General features: G+C 43.2%; 1 protein-coding gene across 3 annotated transcripts in view; it reads left to right on the forward strand.

Annotated features, from left to right (window-relative positions):
- The first annotated feature begins 736 nt into the window (after positions 1 to 736).
- CXXC4 (CXXC finger protein 4) overlaps positions 737 to 27,672 on the forward strand; it is a 183,527-nt gene continuing 156,591 nt past the window's right edge. Inside the window, exons 1-2 of one of the 3 annotated variants that reach the window (XM_056566231.1) lie at positions 737 to 1,629; positions 3,552 to 4,615. In XM_056566231.1, the coding sequence (XP_056422206.1) occupies positions 3,788 to 4,615 (828 nt within the window). In that variant the 5' untranslated portion in view covers positions 737 to 1,629; positions 3,552 to 3,787. Of the gene's footprint in view, positions 1,630 to 3,551; positions 5,967 to 27,672 lie in introns of those variants that run through there. The other 2 variants (XM_056566214.1, XM_056566222.1) reach the window with 2 other exon arrangements.

The following is a 27,672-nucleotide window of genomic DNA, read 5'->3' on the forward strand; positions in this document are numbered from 1 at the left end:
CATGCTCTTCCAGCGCTCTACAGTTAGTGGAATGGCCACACGGAAATTTTCCGCCATGTAAACATAGTCCAAGACTTATTTAACCATTGTGTTCGACCAATTTCATGGCAGTGGTTTACCCTATGGCTTAAGGACACTTTCTGCAGGACGATACACCATGGCACAAGGGTTGTATCATCATGATGGCGGGTTTTCCTTGATTTCTCTGTCCCTCAATCTTATTCCCATAGCGCATCTCTGGGATGAGGTAGAAGGGGCTGTACAGAACATGTCCGTATCTATCCTATCCACATAGGCCAATATTCCTGCAGAATGTATTCTAAAAAACGAAAAACTGCTGCGGTTCTGAAGGCCAATGGATTTCCAATGCTCTACGAGATAGGTTTCTATAATAAAGTGGCCATTCGGTGCCCTATATCTGAAATTCTCATAGATGCGGACTCCAGCTATTGCATAACTACAACTCCCAGCATGCCCGGACAGCCGTTGGCTGTCCGGGCATGCTGGGAGTTGTAGTTTTCCAACAGCTGGAGGCCCCCTGTTTGGAGACCACTGCTTTGTATCCTATGATATTTTAAAGGAACACAGACTATAGATACAGTTAGAAGATAGATATGGAGGGGGCTTTGTATGGGTAAGAAGTAGAGATTTGGGGCTCTGGGTGACAATGCCACCTATGAGGGACCAGTCCTAGCATCCTCCTTCTCCTGGAGGAACAGACAGACCCCATTAGACTTCATGTATGTGTGCCGTGTAGGTGTGCGGCCATGTAGACGGTTTCCTGGAGGAAACAGCATGCAGCAGCCGCCTCACACCTCGGGGATAAAGGAGAGGGAGGTCACATGAAATGTCTTGTCACCAGCAGAGAAGAAGGAGGATGCTGAGAAGCGTGAAGTTTATTATCCCCCTCGGCCGCCGCCCCCACCCGGCCCGACGAGCAGTGTCACTCCCCTCACAGCGACCCCCAGACAATAATAATAATAATGGCAGCCGTGTCCCTGCGGAGGGCGGCGGGGGGAGCGGAGACGTGGCTGCTGCGCTGAGCCGAGGATTTGCTGTGTGGAGGAGGAGGGGGAGGGGAGTACAGAGGAGCAGTGGCCGTGTGTGCGCCTCTGATTCCCGGTGTAATTTGCAGCCAATCATCAGTAGGTGTCCACATCCCTGCATCCTCCTCACCTCGGCGCCAATAACTCTCCACCTCTCTCCTCCTCCTCCTCCTTCTTCTTCTTCCCTCTCCCCCATCCCCCTCCCGCTCCCCCCCCACCTCACCTCCTCCTCCCCTCGCAGCCCCCCCATGCCTCTCAGCCACACGCAGAGAAAGAGAGAGACTGACTGACTCCCAGGCTGCCTCCTCCCGCCCTCCCTCCTCACACACATCGACTGGAAACTGACTGGAGAGCAGCGCACAGGGAGAGCCAGCCAGAGACACACACACACACACACACTGAGGGGAGAGCAGGGACCACCGGCGGCACCCTCCGCTCCTCACCCCTCTCCTCCCGCTGCCGCCCCCCCAGACCTAGCAGCAGTAAGTCATAAAGTGTCCTGGCGCTGCCCGGGCACCTGGAGTGTGCGATGTGTGGGGGGCATTAGATGCAGCAGCCTGCCTGTCCTCTCCTCCATCCAGTGGTAAGTAGGCAGATTTTGTTGTTCCACCTTGTCCCCCTCCCCTCCCCCTCCTGCTGCCATCAGTCAGTGTGCCTTTGCCCTTTGCTGTGATGTGACTAATGTTAAGTGCTGTGCCTTCATTTATTAATTAATCCGCCCCTCCCCCACCCAGGGGAGCCCTGACCTCTGATGGCATATGAACCATCATCATGCCCTGGCACCAGTGCTTACTACTAGTCACTCAGGAGGGCATCATTTCTTCTTCTGTTTGTTTTGCCATCACTTCTTCGTCATTTCTTGCCACTACTTTTCTTGACTTTATAAACACTAGGAAATGATATCAGATGGCAAGCTGCTTGTCAGGCTGGCATAACTAGTTTGGAGTAGTCAAGTTTTCCCTTTGCAATATTGGCCAGTGTGGAATGTCCCATGCATGCATTGTATTCCTGTCAGCTTCCCTCTTGCCCCTGGTTGCGTTTAGCCTGGAGCCTTTTGGGGCAGCCTTTGTACTGCTATCAAACCTCTGAGTTTTAGAGGCTTGGCTTTCCTTGATAGAGGGCACAGACGCTGGTGCTTCCTGTTGGCACAAGGTCTTCCTGGGATTTCAGATCCCTATCAGTATTCCCGGCGGCTCATGTGGATTTCCTAGTTCTCGCTATAATGCTGTGAGGTTGCAGGGGGGGGGGGGGGGGGGGGATCATGCCATCCCCCAGTACGGAAATGCTTCATTACTCTCATTATAGGGTTAATTAGCAGAACTGATCACCAGCCTGAACTTTGAGGGTTTGCTCCGCTGAGCCTCCCCCCTTAGGAATTTGTAGGAAAATGGGGAAGACATGGTCCAGGGAGAAGGTGAACTTGACTTGCCGTAACCCCAATTCCCATAGGGAATACTAATGATCCTGGCGATTTAATTGTGAGCTCCACTGTTTACTATGCAGATGCTGATATCATATGCAAGAAAAGTTGTAGGCGCACTAATGCTGGCGGCCCCTGTGTTTGCCTGCACGAGGAGACAATGAAGCCTCTGTGGTCCTGTTGTGTGCAGGTGCCTTGTATTGTCACTGTGTGCTGTCACCAGGGCTTAGGGATGCAGAGGGCTTCTCATTCTGTGATTGTAAAGAGCTCAGCCTCGCTACAGCTGCCGGCTCTTAGATAACACCACAAGAATATGAAATTGCCTGACTTATTTTTATCTGGCCCCTTTCTCATCTCTTCCTCTCCTTGCCTGGCGTCCGCTCTCCCTCCTTCCCGTTGCAGGGGCCCACCTCCCCACTCCCCATCATTTAAATGGCTGCTCCAATTGAGACCTGTCCTTGGTACATTGAATTAAGACCCTAGCAGAGCCAGCTGTGCTGGGATTCAGACTAATGACCGTCAGACACAGAAGGACACTGTGGCAGCTGGTATTTCCTATTTTGCCTGCCTTTTTAGTGGAGATGGTATACAAGCGGCCTCTCACTGTCATTGTGCTTATACTCTGATGCATTGTCGACTTTCTCAGCACTTAATTTGCTAATTTCCTGTTCATTTTTCTGTTCAAGCCCATTTTGCTTGCAGCCTTCCAGCATTTCCGTGCCTTGACAACACTTTGTTCATTCGTTTCATAACGTTCAATGCCCTCTGGTTAGAGGTACCATAACCCTTTCCATCTCTGATTTACATGTCTTTTGATCTCTACTTTCTGTCTCCCTTGGCATTTGTCAACACCCCCATTTTCGCCCTCCTCCTCCCCTCTCCCCCCCCCCCTCACCACCCTCAGCAGTCTCAGATATTCCATCCAGCTATTAATGCTATTATGCAATTCAATTATGTTCGGGGGAATAGGAGGGGGTGGGGGAATGATATTTATTAATGTGATGGAAATGATTTTGACAGTGTATTTATTTCTTTCTCTCCCGTGCACCTTTTTGGAATGATTCTCTTTGTTTTACTTGGAACAGTTGGCGTTTGTGATAATGCACAAGAAGATGCTCCGTGACAAACTGCTGTCTGCTGAAAAATCACCTACGAAAAAATAAAAAGGCACTTCTCCCAGTTGCACAAGCCCCACAGAATAGAAATAAAACCAGTTGCTTATTGAAGGTCTCACCCAAAAATAAAGGTGACTGAATTAAGCAGTTTCGGTGGTTTCCCCCCTCTCTCCCCTCCTACCCCCTTCCACCTACCCTCCTCAGAGATGTCCAATATGAACACTAATGTTTGTGTGGAGAATGGACAGAACCCAGAGGCTTCCGTGCTCCCCAAGGATAACCTGGTGGAGGGGGCTTTGAACAGCCTCATGGATTACAATTCGGAAATGGAGAGGTATAGGTCCTTTGCTACCTTTTACAAAACCAATGGTGCGTTCCCTCAGGCTGCTAAGATTGCCAGGATCACCACCCCTATATTCCCCAGTGCCCGGATTGGCATGTCTCCTTGGAACTGCGATAATGCAATGCTTTGGGGAAGGAAATCAGCAGCTATCAACCCTAATAGGACCAGCATGCACAGAAACGACTCCCAAAGGCTGGGGAAGCCTGGCGGAGCGCCAGAGTCGTTGCAAATGGCAAATAATAATTTCCTTTCCACCTTATCCCCTGAACACTGCAGACCTTTGGCAGGGGAATGCATGAACAAGCTCAAATGCGGCGCCGCTGAAGCAGAGATAATGAATCTCCCTGAACGCGTTGGAACTTTTTCCGCTATTCCGGCTCTAGGGGGCATCTCATTACCTCCAGGGGTCATCGTCATGACAGCCCTTCACTCCCCCGCAGCAGCCTCGGCAGCCGTCACAGACAGTGCGTTTCAAATTGCCAATCTGGCAGACTGCCCGCAGAATAATTCTTCGGGAGCCAGCGGGAACCCTGCCAAGAAGAAGAGGAAAAGGTGTGGGGTCTGTGTGCCCTGCAAGAGGCTCATCAACTGTGGAGTCTGCAGCAGTTGCAGGAACCGCAAAACAGGACACCAGATCTGCAAATTTAGGAAATGTGAAGAGCTTAAGAAAAAACCTGGCACTTCACTAGAGGTCAGAGGAGATGATTCTTTCTTTCCCTGCCTTCCCAGCTCCCTGCTTCCCCCCATCCCTCCACCCCTCCAGTGCTTCTTGTCTGGCTTCAAGACGCACTATCCCTTTTCTGATACCTCCTGAGGGTTGTGAGGTTGTCCTTTATGCACAGCCAGATGTGAACAGAGAGCTTATTGGTGTGTATGTGTGTGTGCCCATGCAGCTTGACACTTTTACAACTTTTCCTCACACATAGAAAGTATTAACCCTGCACTGCCTTATGAAGCAGCTGGGGAAGGTGCAAGTATATTGTGTGTGCGCCAGATCATCTCAACTAACTGGATATCTGAATTTATTTTCAGTGTCAACCAATTGTGTTTTAAGAGCTGCTGTATCTGTACCCAGTCCTATTAAATTATACAGAAAATGTTTGTAAAATGTTATTTTTTTTGGTCCTGTAAAGTCCTAACCACTAAACTAATGCTGAGTGAAATCTGCAATAAACTTTATCTTACACTCAAAAACACTCATGTGTGTGCGTGTATGTGTGAATGTGCTGCTATGGAACTGTTGTCTGTACACTTAACTGCTGGAATTCTGAACCTTGAAGTGCAATACAGAGATTTTTTTTCTTTTGTCTGGTCAAGAGCTTGTGTTTTTCGTGCATTACTTTTATCACTGTGGGGTACAGATTGAGCTTCAGTTTTATCAAGGTGTAAAGAAGTTGGATTTGCGTGTGCAGAGGCTTACAGGGACACAATACCAAAAGAATCAGAAATTTTAAGGTCGCATCACCATTGGATGTACCTTGACTTTAGATTGCACCCCATAAAGTGTACAACTAAAAAACATGTCTCTCAAAAGTTAACTGTATGTTTTCTGTGCTAATAGAACTTTAACAATATTAAAGGGATTTCCCAGTCCCACTGGCAGGATATGGGAGGACAAATAAAAAAGAAAACTATACTCACCCCTTCAGCTTGCTGTTTATTCAGTGCTGTTTTGCAGTCCCTAGTGGAAGTGTCCCAATGATGTCCTCGTACACTGACACTGGGACACTGCAGCCAATCACTGGGAAATACACGTGACCATTGAGACCAGTGATAGACTGCAGAGCCCTGTCATCGGTGTACAGGGATGTTATTGAGGAACTTTCTCTGAGGTCACAAGAGCAGTGATGGTGCTATATCAAGAGAAATGTGATGGGTGAGTACAGTTTTTTTGGCCCTCACATTCCCTACCACTGGGTAATTTAGTAAAATGTCAATGAGTTGTTTTTAGGTGTAAAAGTGAAAGAGTTTAATGACCCATATGTGCATTTTCTATTAAAAAAATAAATTACTTGTGAATGTAATCTGTTGACTATAAACCACTATTTAAAGGGGTTCTCCGGTGCTTAGACATCTTATCCCCTATCCAAAGGATAGGGGATAAGATGCCTGATGGCGGGAGTCCCGCCGCTGGGGACCCCCGTGACCTTGCATGCGGCATCCCATTTGTAATCAGTCCCCGGAGCGTGTTCGCTCCGGGTCTGATTACCGGCGACCACAGGGCCGACGGCGTGTGACGTCACGCCTTCGCCCCGTGTGACGTCACGCTCCGCCCCTCAATGCAAGCCTTCGGGAGGGGGCATGATAGCTGTCATGCCCCCTCCCATAAACTTGCATTGAGGGGCGGAGCGTGATGTTACACAGGGGCGGAGGCGTGACGTCACACGCCGCCGGCCCCGTGATCAACAGTAATCAGACCCGGAGCGAACACGCTTCGGGGACTGATTATAAACGGGGTGCCGCGTGCAAGATCACAGGGGTCCCCAGTGGCGGGACTCCTGCGATCAGGCATCTTATCCCCTATCTTTTGGATAGGGGATAAGATGTCTAAGCACCGGAGAACCCCTTTAAGGCTGAGAGAGCTTGACTGTATTTTTCAGCGGGATTACAGACAGGAGGTCCAGAAATATGTCTGCCCCTATGAACACTATTTTATGTAAAATATGTGCACTGAGAATTGAGAATTCCCAGATATATTTACATAGATATAAATCTATGATGTGAGCTGCTCTTATAAGCTTTACTCATTACTAAACTTTCTACTTTAGGTTTAGTGTTCCTTTAACCCTCAGTTTTTTCTCACCATTTTAAAGTAGGCAGTACAGATGAATTTGATGAATGTTAGGTACTTCTACTTGCTGGAAACATTGTGCTTGTGGTGCTTTAAATGAGACACGGAAGGTTAGTCCTTTCATTCATAAATGATCAGCCTCGGACTCATTCAGTAAAGAGCTTTGTTTTACGTCTGCCATCACACACTTCCTGCAATTACAATGTGGCAGCTGCAGCTAGAAGTCAAGTCAGTCTCAGTGGGGCCCATGGGCGGCCAGCTCAGGCCCCTAACCTCCACCATGTCTGTCTGTGTCGCCTATTTAGAGCCCAGGGCACCTAAAGATTTTTTATATAAGTCTCCGCATTGAATGTTGTAAACTAAGTGAAGTGGTAATTGTTTTATTGATATTAATAAAGCCATTGAACTGCTGGAAGTTTCATCTTTTCCCCACCCCACAAAATCAATATCCAGTTGACAGAATGATTTATTGTGTGCAGCCCTTAGTTTATGGAGGTTTTTATTATAGTTTGTGCATTGTTTACTTGCCTGGAAAAAAAGTCAGTGTACTCTGTGCTGGTGAAAGCTGAGGTACAGGTAACTTTATTGGATTTAAACTGGTTGGGCCTACCACTCTGATAAGTTGTGTTACAAAGTTAGCTCATGATGATTTTTTTTCTCATGAGAAGTAGGATAGTCAACTCACTTTTTACATGTTACATTATTGCTTTAAATGGTTATATTTGTAACAAGTGCATATGTAGGATGTCCGTTGCAACATGAGTAGTGTACTTGTTACTAAGAGCAAGTTATTTGTAGTGTGGGAAAATGTATTCATACTCCAGGCCATCCTTGTTGTTTCTGGAATGGTTTTATGAACATAAAGGTTTGTCATGTCAATGGAGCCAGACTGTTTGGTTTTGTGTAAAATTTCTGTCACCAATAATATATTTGGTTATGGTCAGTGAATGGAAGTGTTCAATGTATATCCAAAGGCTGAGAACATGTCTTGACTATGTCAATCTAACTAATGGATAGCTTGTGAGAGTAATAACCTGAAAAAAGTACACACCTTTTAATGGGGTACTTAACTGGCCAGCATTCGGAACCGTTAGTTCTGAACGCTGTGTGTGCGCTGCGGGGATCAGACATGCCCCCTTGTGATGTCAGACCACGCCCCCTCAATGCAAGTCTATGGGAGGGGGCGTAGCGATCCTCGCGCTCCTTCCTATAGACTTGCATTGAGGAGGCGTGGCCTGAAATCATGAGTGGTGTGGACGACCCCGCAGCGCACACACAGCGTTCGGAATTAAATGGGCAAGATAAGTTTTTATTCCTGCGGATGTACAAATGTTCTCCACTTTGCTGACAACAAACAGATATCTTCAAAAGGAGTGAGAATTTGGCAATGATAAAACTGGAAAAAAAAATTAATTGTGGCTGTATATGACGCCAGATAATAATAATATTAGTTCTCTGACAAATTTGACATGCTGGAAATATCCATATGGATTGCTAGAAATATTGAATTTGTCAGCCTATCTACACACTATGGGGAAGATTTATCATCTGTGGCTGTGTGCAGTCATTCCTCCTGTCTTTTTTTGTCCCTGTGTTTTTGGCTTACTTGCGCCAAATTTATCAAAATGGTGCACAGACTTTGATGAATTTTGCATGAATGAAAATCACCTCAGAATTTGCTGTAGGATGCCAATTTTCTAAAGGCAAGGCAAGCATGGTATGAATTTGCATTTTGAATGTTTGCACACTTTTTTTTTTGTGCCTTTTTAAAAAGGGGCGCATGGTAAATATCTTCCACTGCAATGCCAATAATGATTCACTGCATTTCACAGTCAGTTTTGAAGAAAAAGTGTCTATTTTAGAATTGTGCAAAATTTTAGTGCAAAAACTGATTGCACCAAATAAAATGTCATGAAGGCAATGATAAAGCTCCCCCTTTGAGCTGCAGATCTGAGCTTACAGATCATGGTGCAATAGCAAGAACACCTTTTCTAAGGCTGCATTCACACCTCGTTTTCACTGTACGGGTGCCAGATCCGGCTGGGGGAGGGGAAAACCGGGCGCTCCCGTACCCCAGCGATGAAATCCATTTACTTTAATGAGCCGACCGGAGTCAAACGGTAACTCCATCAGCTCATTTTTGACCCGTGTCCGGTTTTGTGCCTGGACCTAAAACCGTAGTATATATAGTCAGGAAACCGGATACGGGTCACCTTTTGACACCTTCGTTAAAGTAAATGGATTTCAGTGCTGGTCTGGCTGGGGTGCGGGAGCACCCGGTTTTCCCCTCCCCCAGCTTGATCCGGTACCCGTACAGTGAAAGCGAGGTGTGAATGCTGCCTAAAGTAGAGTGCCTTTACAAAAGTCATAGAATAAGGTTTTTATTTTGAAATGAAGTGAAGGAGGCAAAGCTGAGCAGCTAAATTGTGACCTTACCAACAGCCCAACCTCCATGACACTTCAGCCTCAAATAAAAACCTTATTTTATGACTTCTTTAAGGCCCTCAGCTTAAGAAAGGGTAATGTTCTTGTTGCACCATTATCTGTCAGCCCATCTGCTCATAGCATATAGATGGGCAGACAAATTAACTTTAGGCAATCCAAATTGTGATGTCTATGGCTAAAGTAAAACTTTTAAGCTTAGAAGATGGACAAAAAGTAAACATGTTGTGATATGCTAGAAAATGTTATGTAAGGCCCCATATACTAGAAAATTGTGCAAGGCTTCGTTCACATCTGTATTTGGAGCTTAGTTTGGGAGTTCTGTTGCAGAGTCAATTCCTGAGAAAAATATCAGAGCTGGACAGTACCTTACACAAAGCAAACCAACAGATCCCTTTGACTTTGAATAGGGTCCATCTGGTGTTTTGCAGAAGTTTAGCTGAGGAAAAAACTCACTGAAGTAAATTTTTCTTCGCTCAACTCCCATCATTTTAGCAGAATCTGCAAACGGATCTCTGAACGTGGATATGAACAGAAACAAGCAGCTTATTTCTTTCTCTGCCCCTATGATCTCACTTCCTGTCTCTACCTTGTTTAGCCTTTTTATACTGACATTGGGGACATGTATGAATAATGGTGTAGCAATGTGTGATTTTGTGTATGTTTTTTTGCGTCAAATGGACCATATTTGCGCCAAAATTATCAATTGTCGTGCACAAGTTTGTAATTTTGGCACAAATGTAGCCCTACAACAGGCGCAGACCCCAGAATTCCAGGCAGTAAATCTGACATTCTATTGTTGTAGCTATTTTCTCTGTCTCTTTATTCATGGTGTAGATTTGCGCCTAAATGAAGGTATTTGCGCCTAAACTTGCGCCAAATCGAAAAGTCGCAATTAATGAATTCCAGACCAAAGAATCATTGTAACTGAAATCACCATTAACAAAGTGAAATCAGTGATTTTGTTCTAAACTATTTGTCGCAATTGTTTGTCGCAAAAAGTGACATAAAAGGAAATTTGAGACAAATCACAGTAAAAAAAACAGGGTAAAATCCTTCATACGTACCCCCCATTGTGTGGATTTATATGGATCACAATCAGTGTGTTCACATATCCATAGCTGCCACTGTTCAAGCCTCATAATCTATGACTATTAGTGGAGATGATGCTGTAACCCCTTAAGTGACATGTCCGGTGCTCACTTTTCTTATTGTATCCGCTCCGGGCTGCCAAAAAAAAGAAAATAAGCTTTCTCTTACCTGCAAACGCTCCCCCGGTGCTCCGGTACAGGCGTTCGGTCCCCGGGCTGTATTCTTCTTACTTCCTGTTAGGCCGGCACGTCACACGGAGCTTCAGCCTATCACTGGCCGATGCGGGACATCGCTGCGGCCGGTGATAGGTTGAAGCTCCGTGTGACGTGCCGGGCTAACAGGAAGTAAGAAGAATACAGGCCGGGGACCGAACACCTGTACTGAAGCATCGGGGGAGCCTAGGCAGGTAAGAGAAAATTTGTTTTCTTTTATTTTTCAGCCCGGAACGTATAAAATAAGAAAAGTGAGCACCAGACATCTCCTTTAAGGACTCAGCCCATTTAGGCCTTAAGGGCTCAGAAAATTTTATTTTTACGTTTTCGTTTTTTCCTCCTCCCCTTCAAAAAATCTTAACTCCACAGACTAGTATGAGGGCTTGTTTTTTGCGCAACCAGTTGTCCGTTGTAATGCCATCACTCACTTTACCATAAAATATATGGCGCAACCCAAAAAATACTATTTTTGTGGGGAAATTAAAAAGAAAACCGAAATTCTGCAAATTTTGGAAGGTTTTGTTTTCACGTCGTACAATTTACGATAAAAATGACATGTGTTCTTTATTCTTTGGGTCAATACGATTAAAATGATACCCATGATAACATACTTTTCTATTATTGTTGTGCTTAAAAAAAATCGCAAACTTTTTAACCAAATTAGTACGTTTAAAATCCCCCTATTTTGAAGACCTATAACTATTTTATTTTTCTGTATACGCAGCGGTATGAGGGCTCATTTTTTGCGCCGTGATCTGTACTATTTGCTGATAGGAAACTTTTAATACATTTTTGATAAAAAAATTTTGGGAATGAAATGTTATAAAAAAAGCAACTATTTAGTACTTTTTTTTTTTTTTTTAACTATCATTAACATTTTATTGTAATAGTTCGGAAATTTACGCACGCAGCAATACCAAATAGGTATATAAAATATTATTTTTTTTACAATTTTTGGGGGTGAAATAGGGAAAATGGGACAATTTACGTTTTTATTGGGGAAGGGTGTTTTTCACATTTTTTTAATAGACCCCATAGGGGACTAGGTATAGCAATCCTTCGATTGCTAATACTGTTCAGTCCTATGCACAGGACATAGCAATGATCAGTATTATCAGTCATCTTTTGCTCTGGTCTGCTCGATCGCAGACCAGAGCATAAGACCCGTGGAAGGCAGCGGAGGCAGGTGACATCCGTCTGCGGTTCTGGATGATCGGATCTCCGCGGCAGCGATGTGGGTGATCCGTTCATCCATTTTTGTGACCGCGATGCTGCAGATGCCGTGATCTGCACTGATCACGGCATCTGAGGGGTTAATGGCGGACATCCGCGGGATCGTGGATGTCTGCCATTACCGGCGGGTCCCTGGCTGCTATCAGCAGCCTGGACCTGCCGCGCATGACCCGAGCATCGCTCCGGTTATGCATAGGACATAAATGTATGTCCTGGTGCGTTAAGTGCCAGCTCACCAGGACGTACATTTACGTCCGGCGTCGTTAAGAGGTTAAAGCCTTGAGTCCCTATTACAAGGCTAGCATTGCCAGAATATAGGAAAGGAGTGTTCTCATGAGAACACAAAGAAGAACTATGGTAACTTCAAACAAGAAAATGTGTACCATAAATTCCCTTTAATTTATAACAAAGGCTGGTTCCAGTTTAATAGTTAAGTTGGGACCTAGTGGATGTAGTACTCATGTTGACATGCCTCTGTGTTCCACTATGGACATACCTGCAAAGGGCATAACCAACATTGCTTGTTGAGATGGTAGGGACAAAAAAAAGAACCTTGAGCACATGACCTTTTGGTGGCTCTGCTTGATATGTGATGTGATTTATGCTTGCCAGAACCTATTATCATAATATATAGGATTATATGTTAATACAACCAATTATGGTTGAATATTGCAGGATTGTTGGGTGGTTCTGGTGTTACAGACAGTATGTCATACAGGATATATTATTAGCAGTTTTTGCATTTGTCTATAAGCGTCCTTTTGTGGAATATGCTGGCACTTAGTAAATAAAGCCAAATCCCAAAGGCCATTTTTCCGTAAATATGACATACCTTACAGAATCTGATGGCCCATTAACTTTGGAGCTGTCGGCCTAGCCGCTGCAGTAAAAGAATGAATTAGGCAGTGTGCTTCAGCCTCTAAATGCCCAGCCTCCCAGGCTGTAATTCCTCATCCAGATGTTAGTGATGCCAGCACGGTGGTCCTCAGTAGCACATGCTCTGCTGTTTAATAAAGCTACCGTTGCTATGGAGAAATGTGGAGCTCACTACCAGAGTCCAACTTTAATAAATCTGAGCAAATCTTAATCTGTTGTTGCACTGATCTTAAAAACAGGATGGTGCAATTTCTGCCTGTGTTTTATATTTCCAGAAAAACTAAATTCCACATGTATTAGTTACTGAAAGGTGCACTCATGCAGCAGCCATGATTTATGCTCATGTACAGCCAAAATACAGTTAAGGTGGACTGGACAGACTTAAGGTTTGGAATATCAAAATTGCTTCAATGTAAGCAGCAATGTTCAAATAATATAGTAGGGAACTCACAGGGAATTCTAATTCGCCACTGCAGTATGACAGCAGACGTGCAAAGCAAGGAAGTGTCCCGAAAACATACTATCATATCACTCCTGTTATATATTGGAATTGGATGATTGGCTTCAGGGGGATGCGGCTCACGGCGCTGATCGACCACACAGTAAAGTTGGCTTAAAAGAGGATTTATTGACCAGAATGCAACGCGTTTCGCTGCGCATGCGCAGTGAAACGCGTTGCATTCTGGTCAATAAATCCTCTTTTAAGCCAACTTACCTGTCTGGTCGATCAGCGCCGTGAGCCGGATCCCCTTGAAGCCAATCATCCATTGCTGTACAAATTCTGGAGGGCTGCAGACGACCTATTATATATATCTATTCCATTGTTGTGTACCTGATTACACAACCACTCAGGGTGAGCAGTTAATTTATATACTAATCTCACTATCTGGGTTCAAACAATATTATTCTATGGAGCGCTTACTTCCCTATTTATATAATGGAATTGCTAGTTATGTAATAAAATGTCATACTGTATGGTAGAAATGTTTTATTGAGCATGCCGTTCAAGTTTTGGTTGCTTGGGGAAGTATAATTGGTAAATAGTTGATTTCTCTTATTTTACGTTTTTTGGGTATATTTACACATACATAATCTGCTCTGGATTTCCTGCAGTGGAAATTCCGCAGCAGATTATGTCTGTGTGAACATACCCTCAGGACATTCCGCAGGCTGCGGGCACAAGGACCACAGAATGCACCGACACAAGGACCATTTGGAAAAGCGATGCATTTCCGAGTGGATTCTGCCAAAAGAATAAACATGTTCATTCTTTAAGCAAAAAGGGAAATCAGAATTTCCACGATGGTAACATCTGCCGTGGAAATTCCACTGTGTGTGTGTGGTGCAGCAGAATCCCGATGAAAACAATAGGACTCTGCTGCAATGGAATTGATCTGAAGGATTCTGATTGGAAATTCTGCTGTATGAACATATGTGCTTTCAGTCAGTTTCTGTTCTGCCAAGCTTTTTTGCAGTATTGTGGATTGCATGCAGAATTTGTGCTGAATTTATGCAGAATTTCTTGCACTCAACACACAGAAATTTAATTGACTTTAGTGGGATTTTTTCCGGAATTCGGAATGCAGAATTTCCGCATCGGAATATCTGCTGTGTGAATGGGTCAAAGAAAATTCAATTTGTGACAATGTTAACTTCATGTAGAGCTAAACTTTTCCACCGGATTCCGCACGGAAATTCTGCTGTGTGAACTTACCCTGTGATTTTAAATAGGCATTGTCAGATCCAAGAACTTTTAATATGTTGTTACTGATGAATATTAAAGACCGTTTGTAATGGTTGTTTAAAATATTTTGAATATTTAATAAAGAAAACGGCTCCTGAATATCCCACCACTTGGGATCCCCATACTGACTGGGGCACTAAACAGTCCTGCAGCAGCATCAGGCTTGTCCATGAGTCATGGACAAGAGATTGCTTATGCACCAATCACCTCCCACCACCACATGGAGGGACACGCCCCCTTCCCCTGAGAGGATTTTTAACACTGAGCTAATGAAAAGGTATTTATTATTTAATGTATATGTGATAGAGGGATAACAAGTAGACGTACATGGTCAGGATTAGATACTGAGTAACGTCATTTTTTTTTGTGGGATCTGACAGGTATGTTTTAAGTTTACCTTTTCTGTCAGGTATGTTCTGTATCTTTTACATGCTAGGGGAAAACTCTTTTAGAATGGTGAGAATGGTAATTGTAAGTTGTTACCCAGCTTTCTCGGAAACAGATACAGACCAGTTTCAGCCAAGCGTACTATGGCCACATTTCTTTACATGTGTACAGCTACAAGCACCAGCCCAATTATGGGTTAATGTTTAAAATGAAAGACCCATGCCTCATAGGTCCCTATAATGGTTTCTGTTGGGGCCAAAACTTAAGGCTATAACAAGGATTCAGATGCAGAAATCAGGCCATACAATTGGTCTAGGACTGTATTTTTTGTCCATAAACAGTCCCCCACTTCCTTATGGGTTATGTCTAGTATTGCAGGTAATCATTATTTGTAGCTGACCTGCAATACTAGACACAACCCATTTTTGGTGCTGTTTATGAAAAAAACTGTATATGGTAGAGGGCAAATACCATTGCAGACAGGAGACTACAGAAATTGGGCATGATAGTGCCCATTATTGGCTAAATTCATAACAATCTGATATATTTTCCAAGTAGGGCTGGGCGGTATACCAGGTCATACCGAATACCGCCATTTTTGTGCTGCACGATATGAATTTTATTCCATACCGCAACACCGGTTGGGCCCCTCCCCCTCGGGAATGAATGAGCCCAGCGCTGCGCTGTCCCCACATCGGGGAACTAATCACAAGTCACCCCCGAGCGCTGTTCTGCCCCCCAATTAATTATCAGCCCAGCGCTGTCCCCATCGGGGTAACTACTGATATGTAACCCGCATGCGCTGCTCTCCTCATCCTCATGTTTGTTGCGGCCGCCGGCGCTGACACTCTATACACTCAGCCGTTGACTGTCCGGGCATGCTGGGAGTTGTAGTTTTGCAACATCTGGAGGTTGGCAGGTTGAAGACCACTGCTCTATATTGTGTGGTATCCCCATGCCCGAGCTGCAAAAAATAAACAAAATAAACTTTAACTCACCTCCCGTTGGTCCGGTACCGGCTTCATCTGCTTCCTAGTGAATGGAACGTTGGACAGCCGTCAACCTATCGCCCACAGCTTCTTACATGACAGTGGGCTCAGCCTATCAGCGGCCGAGGTAGAACATCGCTGCGGCCGGTGATAGGCTGACAGCTGTCCAATGTTCCCGTCCCTAGCGTAAGGCCGACATCGGAACATGCGTGAGCTTATTTTGTTTACCTTGAGTCTGCGCCGGCGGCGGCAACAAACATCACGAGGAGGGCAGCGGGTGACATGTGAGTATTTACCCCGATGGGGGCAGCGCTGGGCTGATAATTAATTTTTGTTGGGGGGGGCAGAATAGGGCAGCGCTGGGCTGATAATTAACTTGTTGGGGGGGGGGGGCAGAATAGCGCAGCGCTGGGCTGATAATACATTTTTGTTGGGGGGGCAGAATAGAGCAGCGCTGGGCTGATAATTAATTTGGGGGGGGGGGGAATACCGTTATATACCGTGGAACCACCGAAAGTTACAAAAATACCGTGATACACAGATTTGGTCATACCGCCCAGCCCTATTTCCAAGTATTCTATATTGAGCTTACTTGTTTCTGCAAATAAAGAGATCTGTTTCCAAGATTGTGGTATCTGTTGGTGAACGGGGATTTTAATAACTTTTTAAATGAAAACCTTTCCTGGCCTTGTTATATCATAGAGGCAATATTCCTCTGGGAGTTGCCCATGAAGGTTTCCATTCATTACCAGCAAGCAACGATCTTGAAAACAGCATATTAGAGAAAAGCATCATTTTATTCTACATATATGAAGGATCTATATTCGCAGAAAAGGTTCTAGCACTTTAAGTAACACCATCCTGTATCCTCTGCTAATCTTGAACTATAACTTTAGCATATAGCGCTGTCGTCTTCATGCCCTTGAAGTTGTCACCTTTACCCAAACAGTGATGCGGTAGAGCTATGAGTGATAGGCCTTACCATCTGTGAAGTAAAACTCATCTAATAGCTGATTACATAATTCTTTCCATAAAGCACCTGGTAGAAGGGAAGCATAAATTTTCCTTTGCATTATTACATCAGGCAGAGACAGCATACCAATTTCAGCTGCCAGACAGATGACTCTAGGAAACAACTTGTAAAAATGGTGCATGCAAGGGTGAATTAGCCATAAACTTTAGGGAGCAGCTTGTACCTCTGCACTTACATAGGCTTGTGTCTGTCTCTACGGAAGGGAATGCCTGTATTGGGTATTGTTTTATTTCTCTCTCTGTGAGGCTGAGATTTTGTAGTTTTATTATTTCAGGGCAGATAGATAGACTTGGGTGTGAACGAATTGTGGAGGAGATTAATTAGGCTTGAAATATGCGAGTCTGCGTCCTCTATGAATGAATGTGATTACCCACCCTGGATGTGTCTGACACCGAGTCACGGGACCATGCGTTCAGCCGCACTAAGCTCTGCAGCTGAGCTGACAACTAATGATTGCATGGTCTGTCTTCACTAGATTATAGAATTACCGGGATATTATTATTTATGGAAGATTCATGAATTCCAATCAGAAAGAGAATATATATATATATATATATATATATATATATATATATATTACATATATTTGATTTTATTCCCCTTTTCCTCTCTCATTTATATTTTCACTATTTACTCCATAAATTGATTTATGGGATCACAACATGAGAAGGTAAATAAAGGGTGCAGGGTGGCGGTGGTTCTTACCAGGACCTTCATAAATCCTTCCTACCATAATCGTTGAATTCCTAAATAATTAATGCTTGGGGGTGCTATTTCAGTCTATGAAAGAGCAGCCGTAATTGGTGTTCTCATCCCATGCCAACAAATCACTATGTCTGTCCTTGTGATGTCAGTGTGTTGAAGAGAAGCAGTGACAGACAGGAAGGAAGTAAAGAAAGGGAAATTCTCTACAAGTCAGGCCAAGTTATAAAATTGGCTCTTAAATGTAAGGAATTTACTAAATAAAACAAGGAAACCTGATGAATTCACGACTGTCTGAAGACCATTTACACAATGACATATTTTGCTGGAATGGAAACTTGAAAGATAAGATCCTGCAATTCTCTCTTATTTGCTTAAGTTGTAGAGGTCCCATTGGACAATTTCATATCTCTGTGCATGCAAAAAATAACAATAGTATACTGTTATTATGCCAAGTCAGAAGATACATGATAGTTACGTGCTGTATATTCTGCATGCTGGTTATGTTGGATCAAATCTTATGTGTTGTTTTGTACATTTAAAGTTGCACCTATTCTGGCTGCTTTGCAGGTTTGCAGTCTGCAGTTCAGAGCATCATTGTCATCAGAAATGTTTATTATCCCCTTAAGGATATGCGCCGTAAAGGTATGGCGCTGCAGTCAGTAACTACGTGCACAGCGCCGTACATTTCCGGCGTGGATATGACGCAAGTGCAGGAGCTGCGATTGCTTCATGCACGGTGGGTCCCAGTTTCAATCAGCAGCCACAGACCTGATCGCGCTGATGTCCGCCATTAATTCCTCAGATGCTGTGATCAATACAGATCATGCAAGTGTGGCACTTTAAATGGCTGATCTGATCACCCGCGACACTGCAGCGGGGATCAGATCAGCAAAGATGGCTGACAGAGGTCCCCTCACCAGCACAGGCTGCAATCCAGGGTTGTTATTCTTTGTTCTGACTTCCAGCGGACGAGGAAGAATAAGATCGCCGATAATACTGGTCAGTGCTATGCCTATACATAGCACTGAACAGTATTAGCAATATAATTATTGCTATAAAGGGTCCCCTATGAGGACATAAAAAGTGTAATTTAAATGTGAAAAAAAGTAAAAAAAATAAAAAAAATGTGAAAAAGCCCCTCCCTCAATAAAAAATTATTTCACCCCTCTTCCCCATTTTACCAAAAAAAGCATAAAAAATGATAAATAAACATATTTGGTATCGCTGTGTGTGTATATGCCAGAACTATAAAAATATTATATTATTGATCCAGTACAGTGAACAGCATAAATGTTAAAAAACAACAAAGTAAAAAGGTCCAAAATTTCAGCTTTTTGGTCAAATCACATTGCAATAAAAATTTTTTTTTTAATAAAAAGAGATCGAAACAGATCATGGTGCAAAAAATGAGCCCTCAGACATCCCCATATGAGAATGAGAAAGTCATCAAACTGGGGCAATTTTAATTGTACTGATTTTGTAAAACAAAACAAAAAAAAAAGTATAATAATAGAAAAGTATGTAACCATGAGTATCATTTTAATCGTATTGACCCACAAAGTAATGGAAACATGTTGTTTTTCTTGTAAAGTGTACAGCGTGAAAACGAAACCCCTCAAATTTGTCAAATTTACATTTTTGTTTACATTTCCTTACACAAAACATTTTGGGGGGGATTTTTCCATACATTTTAGGGTAAAATGATTGATGTCATTACAAGTACAATTGATTGTGCAAAAAACAAGCCCTCATATGTGTCTGTGAATGGAAACATAAAAGAGTTATGGAGTTAAAGGGGTATTCCAGGCAAAACCTTTTTTTATAAATATATCAACTGGCTCCGGAAAGTTAAGTAGATTTGTAAATTACTTCTATTAAAAAATATTAATCATTCCAATAGTTATTAGCTTCTGAAGTTTTCTGTCTAACTGCTCAATGATGATGTCACGTCCCGGGAGCTGTGCATGATGGGAGAATATCCCCATAGGAACTGCACAGCTCCCGGGACGTGAGTCATTAGAGAGCAGTTAGACAGAAAAAAACAACTCAACTTCAGAAGCTGATAACTATTGGAAGGATTAAGATTTTTTAATAGAAGTAATTTACAAATCTGTTTAACTTTCCGGAGCCAGTTGATATATATAAAAAAAAAAGTTGTTGCCTGGAATACCCCTTTAAGGTGAGGAGGAAAAAATGAAAACACAAAAATAAAATTGCCTGTGTCCTTAAAGGGTTACTCCGCTCCCCAGCATCCAGAACATTGAGTTCCTGAACCCTGTGTGCGGGCTTCTATGTTATCGCTGCCCCCTCGTGATGTCAAGGCCTGCCCCCTTAATGAAAGTCTATGGGAAGGGGGCGTGACGGCCGTAGACTTGCATTGAGGGGGCGGGACGTGACATCACATGACGGGGCGGGTGTGAACATGGAAAACAGCATTCAGGAACTCAATGTTCCGGACGCTGGGAAGCGGAGTAACCCTTTAAGGGGTTTGGGTGCTTTCACACAACGTTTTCAGTCTACGGCTGCCAGATCCGGCTGGGAAAGGGCAAAACCATGCGCTCCCATACCCCAGCCGGACCAGCGCTGAAATCCATTGACTTTAATGAGCCGACCGTAGTCACCGTTTGACTCCGGTCGGCTCATTTCTGCCCCGTATCCGGTTTTGTGAGCGGACCTAAAACCGTAGTATACTACGGTTTTAGGTTCGGTCAGAAAACCGAATATAGGTCGAAAATGAGCCGACCGGAGTCAAACGGTGATTCCGGTCGTCTGGTGATTCTGGTCCGGCTGGGGTACGGGAGCGCACGGTTTTCCCCTCCCCCAGCTGGATCTGGCAGCTGTAGACTGCAAACGTGGTGTGAAAGCACCCTAATATTAATTGGGTTTCTAAAAGTGTTATTTATTTTTTTCTTGCACAGTGGCCCAGATATTACAATCTGTCTGAGCCTAAATCAGGTCTGATTTGCCCACTCACAGCTCAGCTTTCCTAAATTATCAAGCTCTGGTAAAATAAAAGCTAAGCTGTGATTGGTTGTTATGGGCAAATCAGACCTGTTTTTGTCTGACAAATTGAGAAGTGTACATTTGCAGGTTAATTTTGTTCACCATTTGGTGAATTTTGTTCATTATTATTTTGCTGCAACAACATTGATGTAAAGTAAGCTAGCCAACAGATGACATAAGAAAGAGAAAAGTGTCTAATAAGATGGGCACAGTGGGATATATGTGGCAAAGTTTTTCCTCTCTAACTTAAGGACAGTATAAATTAATTCCCCCAATTGTATCATCAATACAATGCATGGCAATTGTTAATACTGGCTTTGGACATGCAGTATTCTGTTATTTTTTCTTTCAGGGTTTTCATATACAAATACAAATTCAGGTCCACATGCAGTGTGAAAGTTTGTCAGCAAAATGGTCCTTTTTTTGTTTTTTTTTGTTATAAAGAATACTTTTCACAGTTTCATTAAGCTTAAAATTATTTTCTAATTTGCTCTATTCCTTTATATTAGTCATTATACGCACTTGTCTTATCAGTTCTGTTTACAACAGTAACCATAATGCATTGCTGGATCAGTTGCTTGATAGCTACCTCTAGCACCTGACATAATAGACTGGTTGGGGGACATTTATCAATGGCTTTACACCACTTTAACGTTCTATTTGTCCTTGCAAGTTTTGCGCAATTTTGTTGCACAATTTTCGGTAGTACATCTTTTAAAGTTGTCTACTGTTTGGTGCACTGTACACCACTTTTTGCAGTGGAGCTGTATTTATTATTTAAGCAAATTAAATTTAGATTTTTATTTTTTTTGTAAAGCCTACTTTTTTTGTGCAAACCTACACTACCTTATAGGACACATACAAATGTGTTAGATACCAGAGCACAAAGCTTAAACCAATCTCTGCAGCTCACTGGTTTCTATAATTGTACAGACCATTTTAGTAAATGTTGAGAAACTGTAAAAACAAATACACCCAGAAAACAGGGGTAAATCTGCCTGCAATCAACATTGATAAATGCCCCCCATTGTGTCTAGAGGATTGGTGGTAGGTATTCCCTTATAGGGTATTTGAAAGTGGGTAATGCAATGTCTACAGAGATTCTAAATAATCTTTTCTATCTGGGTGGTGGAAGCTAGGGATCGACCGATTATCGGTTTGGCCGATATTATCGGGCGATAATCACGATTTTGGGCATTATCGGTATCGGCAATTACCTTGCCGATATGCCAATAATGCCCCACCGCCCGCACCGCGACCCCCCCACCGACCTGCCGCACCGCCCCGCGTCGTACCCCCCACTGTACCGCCCTGGCCCCATTGCCTCCCCCATCCCCGGTTTTATAATTACCTGTTCCCGGGCCCAGGGTCAACGCTACTTCTGGCTCCTGCTGCGTCCTGCGTTACGCTGTGCACAATGACGAGTGACGCAACGTCACCGTCAGTGCGCACAGTGACAGCTCAGGAGGATGCCACCGGAGCCAGATGTAGAGTGGACCCCGGGCCCCGGGAGCAGGTAATTATAAAACCCGGGATGGGGGTGGCAATGGGGGCAGTGCGGTGGGGGGTGCGGTGCGGCGGTAGGGAGTGCAGGGGCGTTGGCGGTGATAGGACTCAGGACCCCCGTACAGGAAGGGGGAGAGAAGCGGGTGGCGCTGGCGGCGGTCTATGGCACCGCAAAAGCCGCTGCAGTTCATTGATTTAAAGCGCCCGCTTTAGATCAATGATCTGCAGCGGTCTCGCGTGGGGGGGGGGGATAAATAGCCGATAACTTATACCGGAATATCGGTATAAGTTATCGGCTATCGGCCCTACCTTCCACAGATTATCGTATCGGCCCTAAAAAAACTATATCGGTCGATCCCTAGTGGAAGCAATTTGAATTTGTAGCATTCATTTCCGGAACTGTACTTTTAACCCCTTAACGACGCAGGACGTATATTTACGTCCTCCGTAGGCTCCCGTGATATGCCGCCAGGTCACGCGGTGTCCCCACGTCATATCGGGTCGGTCCCGGCGGCTATCAACAGCCGGGACCCGCGGCTAATACAGGGCATCATCGATCGCAGTGATGCCCTGTATTAACCCTTCAGACGTGGCATTTAAAGCTGACCGCCGCGTCTGCAGTGAAAGTGAAAGTATCCCGGCTACTCAGTCGGGCTGTTCGGGACCGCTGCGGTGAAATCGCGGCGTCCCGAACAGCTTACAGGACACCGGGAGGGCCCTTACCTGCCTCCTTGGTGTCCGATCGACGAATGACTGCTCCGTGCCTGAGATCCAGGCAGGAGCAGTCAAGCGCCGATAACACTGATCACAGGCGTGTTAATACACACCAGTGATCAGCATGAGAGATCAGTGTGTGCGGTGTTATAGGTCCCTATGGGAGCTATAACACTGCAAAAAAAAGTGTTAATAGAGGTCATTTAACCCATAAAAAAAATAAAACTGTAAATAAAAAAATAAACATGTGGTTTTGCCGCGTGCGTAAATGTTCGAACTATAAAAATATATCATTAATTAAACCGCACGGTCAATGGCGTACGTGCAAAAAAATTCCAAAGTCCAAAAAAGCGTATTTTTGGTCACTTTTTATACCATTAAAAAATGAATAAAAAGTGATCAAACAGTCTGATCAAAACAAAAATCGTACCGATACGTGGAAAAATAATAAATTTTCCTGCATGTAGTTATGACTTTTTTCCAGAAGTACGACAAAATCAAACCTATATCAGTAGGGTATCTTTTTAACCGTTTGGACCTACAGAATAATGATAAGGTGTCATTTTTACCGAAATATGCACTGCGTAGAAACGGAAGCCCCCAAAAGTTATAAAATGGCGTTTTTTCTTCGATTTTGTCGTACAATGATTTTTTTTCCGTTTCGCCGTGAATTTTTGGGTAACATGACTAATGTCACTGCAAAGTAGAATTGGTGATGCAAAAAATAAGCCATAATATGGATTTTTAGGTGGAAAATTGAAAGGGTTATGATTTTTAAAAGGTAAGGAGGAAAAAACGAAAGGGTTTTTCAGTTTTTGCACTTTCGTTTTTTCCTCCTTACCTTTAAAAAATCATAACCCTTTAAATTTTGCATCTAAAAATCCATATGATTTTACCTAACAATCTATGGCAAAACGGGAAAAAAAATAATTTTGTGACTAAATGGAAGAAAAAAGGCCATTTTGTAAATTCTGTGGGCTTCCATTTCTATGCAGTACAATTTTCGGTAAAAATGACACCTTCTCTTTATTCTGTAGGTCCATACGATTAAAATGATACCCTACTTATATAGGTTTGATTTTGTCGTACTGAAAAAAATCATAACTACATGCAGGAAAATTTATGCGTTTAAAATTGTCCTCTTCTGACCCCTATAACTTTTTTATTTTTGATCTTTAGTTTTTATCGGTACCATTTTGATGGGACTTTTTGGTCGCTTTTTATTAATTTTTTTATGGCACATACACCATTGACCGTGCGGTTTAATTAACTATATATTTTTATAGTTCAGACATTTAGGCATGTGGCAATACCACATATGTTTATTTATTTTTCTTACACTGTTTTTTTTTTTTTATGGGAAAAGGTGGGTGAGTCTGACTTTCATTAGGGAAGGGGTTAAATTACATTTAGTAACTTTTTTTGCATTTTTGTTTTTGCAATGTTATAGCCCCCATAGGGGGCTATAACATGCATTACACTGATTGCAGGCACTGTTCAATGCATTGCCATAGCATAGCATTGATCAGTGTTACCCTGCTCTAGATTGCTCAAGCCTGGATCTCAGACAGTGGGGAGCCAGGTAGGGAGCCTCCCGCTGTCCTCTCAGCTGTTCGGGATGCCGCTATTTCACCGCGGCAGTCCAGAACCGATCCGCTGAGCTAATGGCAGCATATTCTCCCATCTTAACTTTGATTGCAATGTCTAGAGGGTTAATACCGGACATCGGTCCGATAGGCGATGTCCGGTATTAGCCATGGGTCCCGTTTGCTGATAGCAACTGGGACCCCGCAGATACGAAGCTTCACAGATCAGGGGCCGGCCACGGACGTAAATATACATCAGTGGTCGTTAAGGGGTTAAATGTAAACTGTCAGCCTGATCACCCACACTAAGACCAATACACTGGGCTATAGCGTGGGTGACCAGGAGTCAAGAGAGGTTAATTTTTAAATTGGGTCCAGTTGCTCCTGAGGTATCGGCTGTAGAAATTCCATAGCTGTATTCAGTTAATTGCACGCCAGAGGTGGGGCCCCGATGACTTGCCGCCCTGCCTTCATCAGTCTACTTATACTGCCGCCCCCTTAATTTACATAGTCATCTTCTGAGACACCACGTCCTAGTGATATGTAGTCACCAGTCACGTGAGCACTCTGCTCTGCATCTCGAGCGCATGTGCTGACGGATTATACAGCTTTCAAGTCCTAATGACGTGAGAGCTGTATACTCCGTCAGCAAATGCACTCGAGCTGAGCGCTCACGTTGGTGATGTCATAGTGACGCTACTTCATGAGCATGGGACTATATAGTAACTTCATTGTGAATGTGACTGTTGAGCAGATCTCCATCCATTAGATCAGTGTGCTGTAGTCCTAAGCATTCTGTAAACTAGGGTGACTCCAGCTGTCCGGGCATGCTGGGAGTTGTAGTTTCGCAACAGCTGGAGGCCCCTGGCTGATGTAAACAAAGTTTCACATCATCTCCCATCATGCCCTGACACTCTGTCTGCAGATGCAGAGCTGTACAGTTCGTCGGCGCATGCGCTCGAGATGCAGAGCGCTCACGTGACCAGCGACTCCACATCACTAGGACGTGAAGTCTCAGAAGATGAATATGTAAATTGAAGGGGCGGCAGTATAAGGAGACAGACAGGCAGGGGCGGCCAGTCGGGTGGCCCCGCCTCTAGCGAGCAGCTAACTGAAAACAGCAACAGAACTTCTGCAGCCGATACCACAGGAACAACTGGACCGAATTTAGTAAGTGACCCCTCCTTGGAATCCTGGTCACCCACGCTATAACCCAGTGTATTGGGTTTAGTGTGGGTGATCAGGCTGACAGTTTTTCTTTAACTACCATGGTTATCTGAATACTAAATGAGCGTATATGTATCCAAGTTCAAACTGGGCCATGGTGTCTAAGGTACAAAGCTAGAACTGATTCTTAGAAGTTGTCTGAATGCTTTAATATTTTTAGTAAGATCCTTCTGTGTCTTAAAAGCATGGTTAGTGGAGTAAACCTTTACCTGAGTAAATCTGGTGTCCAGCAATAGTTTTATGCTTTTATTTGCTTATTTTGGCAGGCTCTAAATGTAAAATCTGCTGGGGCGGCCTGACCCTCCATTATGAGATCTGATGGATTGGACTGTCTACCCCTCTAAGTCTAATGCTTTTCCTGATATGAGAGGTGACAGAGATCTCAGTCGCTTACTCAGTTTTCTATCCACCATTTTTTACTTAGATCCACCACCTTAAAGGGGTATTCCAGTAAAAAACATGTTTTTTCATATCAACTGGCTCCAGAAAGTTAAACAGATGTGTAAATTACTTCTATTAAAAAAATCTTAAATCTTTAAGTACTTATCAGTTGCTGAAGTTGAGTTGTTCATTTCTGTCTGACAACAGTGCTCTCTGTTGAAACCTCTGTCTGTCTCAGTAACTGTCCTTAGTAGGAAAGTTTTGCTATTTGCTTCTACTCTAGACAATTCCTGAGACAGACAGAGGTGTCAGCAGAGAGCACTGTTGTCAGACAAAAAAGAACAACTCAACTTCAGCAGCTGATAAATACTGGAAGAATTAAGATTTTTTTATAGAAATTATTTACAAATCTGTTTCTTTCTGGAGCCTGTTGATATGAAAAAAAATAGTTTTTTATTGGAATATCCCTTTTAAGTATCAGCTGATAGATCTTTTTTGACTGACAATTTTTGAATACAGTTAAACCTACCTACACCATTATTCAGACCAGATTTTGCGTGATGATTCTTCAGTTCACTGTACCGTTTACATAGTGACCATTATCTTTGAGAAGACCACCCACATTAAATGCCAACTTTCAATGCAATTTTGGGAGGTCTTTTCAAAGAGGTTCTACTACATCTATGTTTTAAGTTGTTGCTAAAGCTGGCACCCACACCATTACTACGGTACCTTTAACCCCTTAAGGACCCAGCCATTTTACACCTTAGGACCCAGCCATTTTTTGCACATCTGACCACTGTCACTTTAAACATTAATAACTCTGGAATGCTTTTAGTTATCATTCTGATTCCGAGATTGTTTTTTAGTGACATATTTTACTTTAACTTAGTGGTAAAAAATTTTTGGTAACTTGCATCCTTTCTTGGTGAAAAATCCCAAAATTTTATGATAAATTTGAAAATTTTGCATTTTTCTAACTTTGAAGCTCTCTGCTTGTAATGAAAATGGATATTCCAAATATTATTTTATTTTATTCACAATATGTCTACTTTATATTTGCATCATAAAATTGACAAGTTTTTACTTTTGGAAGACATCAGAGGGCTTCAAAGTTCAGCAGCAATTTTTCACCAAATTTCCAAAATCACAATTTTTCAGGGACCAGTTCAGGTTTGAAGTGGATTTGAAGGGTCTTCATCTTAGAAATACCCCACAAATGACCCATTATAAAAACTGCACCCCCCAAAGTATTCAAAATGACATTCAGTCAGCATTTTAACCCTTTAAGTGTTTCACAGGAATAGCAGCAAAGTGAAGGAGAACATTAACAATCTTCATTTTTTACACTCGCATGTTCTTGTAGACCTAATTTTTGAATTTTTACAAGGGGTATAAGGAGAAAATGTATACTTATATTTGTAGCCCAATTCCTCTCGAGTAAGCACATACCTCATATGTCTATGTAAAGTGTTCGGCGGGCACAGTAGAGGGCTCAGAAGGGAAGGAGCGACAAGGGGATTTTGGAGAGTAAGTTTTTCTGAAATGGTTTTTGGGGGGCATGTTGCATTTAGGAAGCCCCTATGGTGCCAGAACAGGAAAAAAAAACACATGGCATACCATTTTGGAAACTATACCCCTTGAGGAACGTAACAAGGAATAAAGTGAGCCTTAATACCCCACAGGTGTTTCACGACTTTTGCATATGTAAAAAAAAATTTAAAAAAATGTCAATAAAATGTGTGTTTCCCCCCAAATTTCACATTTTTGCAAGGGTTAATAGCAGAAAATACCCCCCAAAATTTGTAACCCCATCTCTTCTGAGTA

This window comes from Hyla sarda, chromosome 1 (assembly GCF_029499605.1).
Source record: "Hyla sarda isolate aHylSar1 chromosome 1, aHylSar1.hap1, whole genome shotgun sequence".
NCBI classification, from domain to species: Eukaryota; Metazoa; Chordata; class Amphibia; order Anura; family Hylidae; genus Hyla; species Hyla sarda.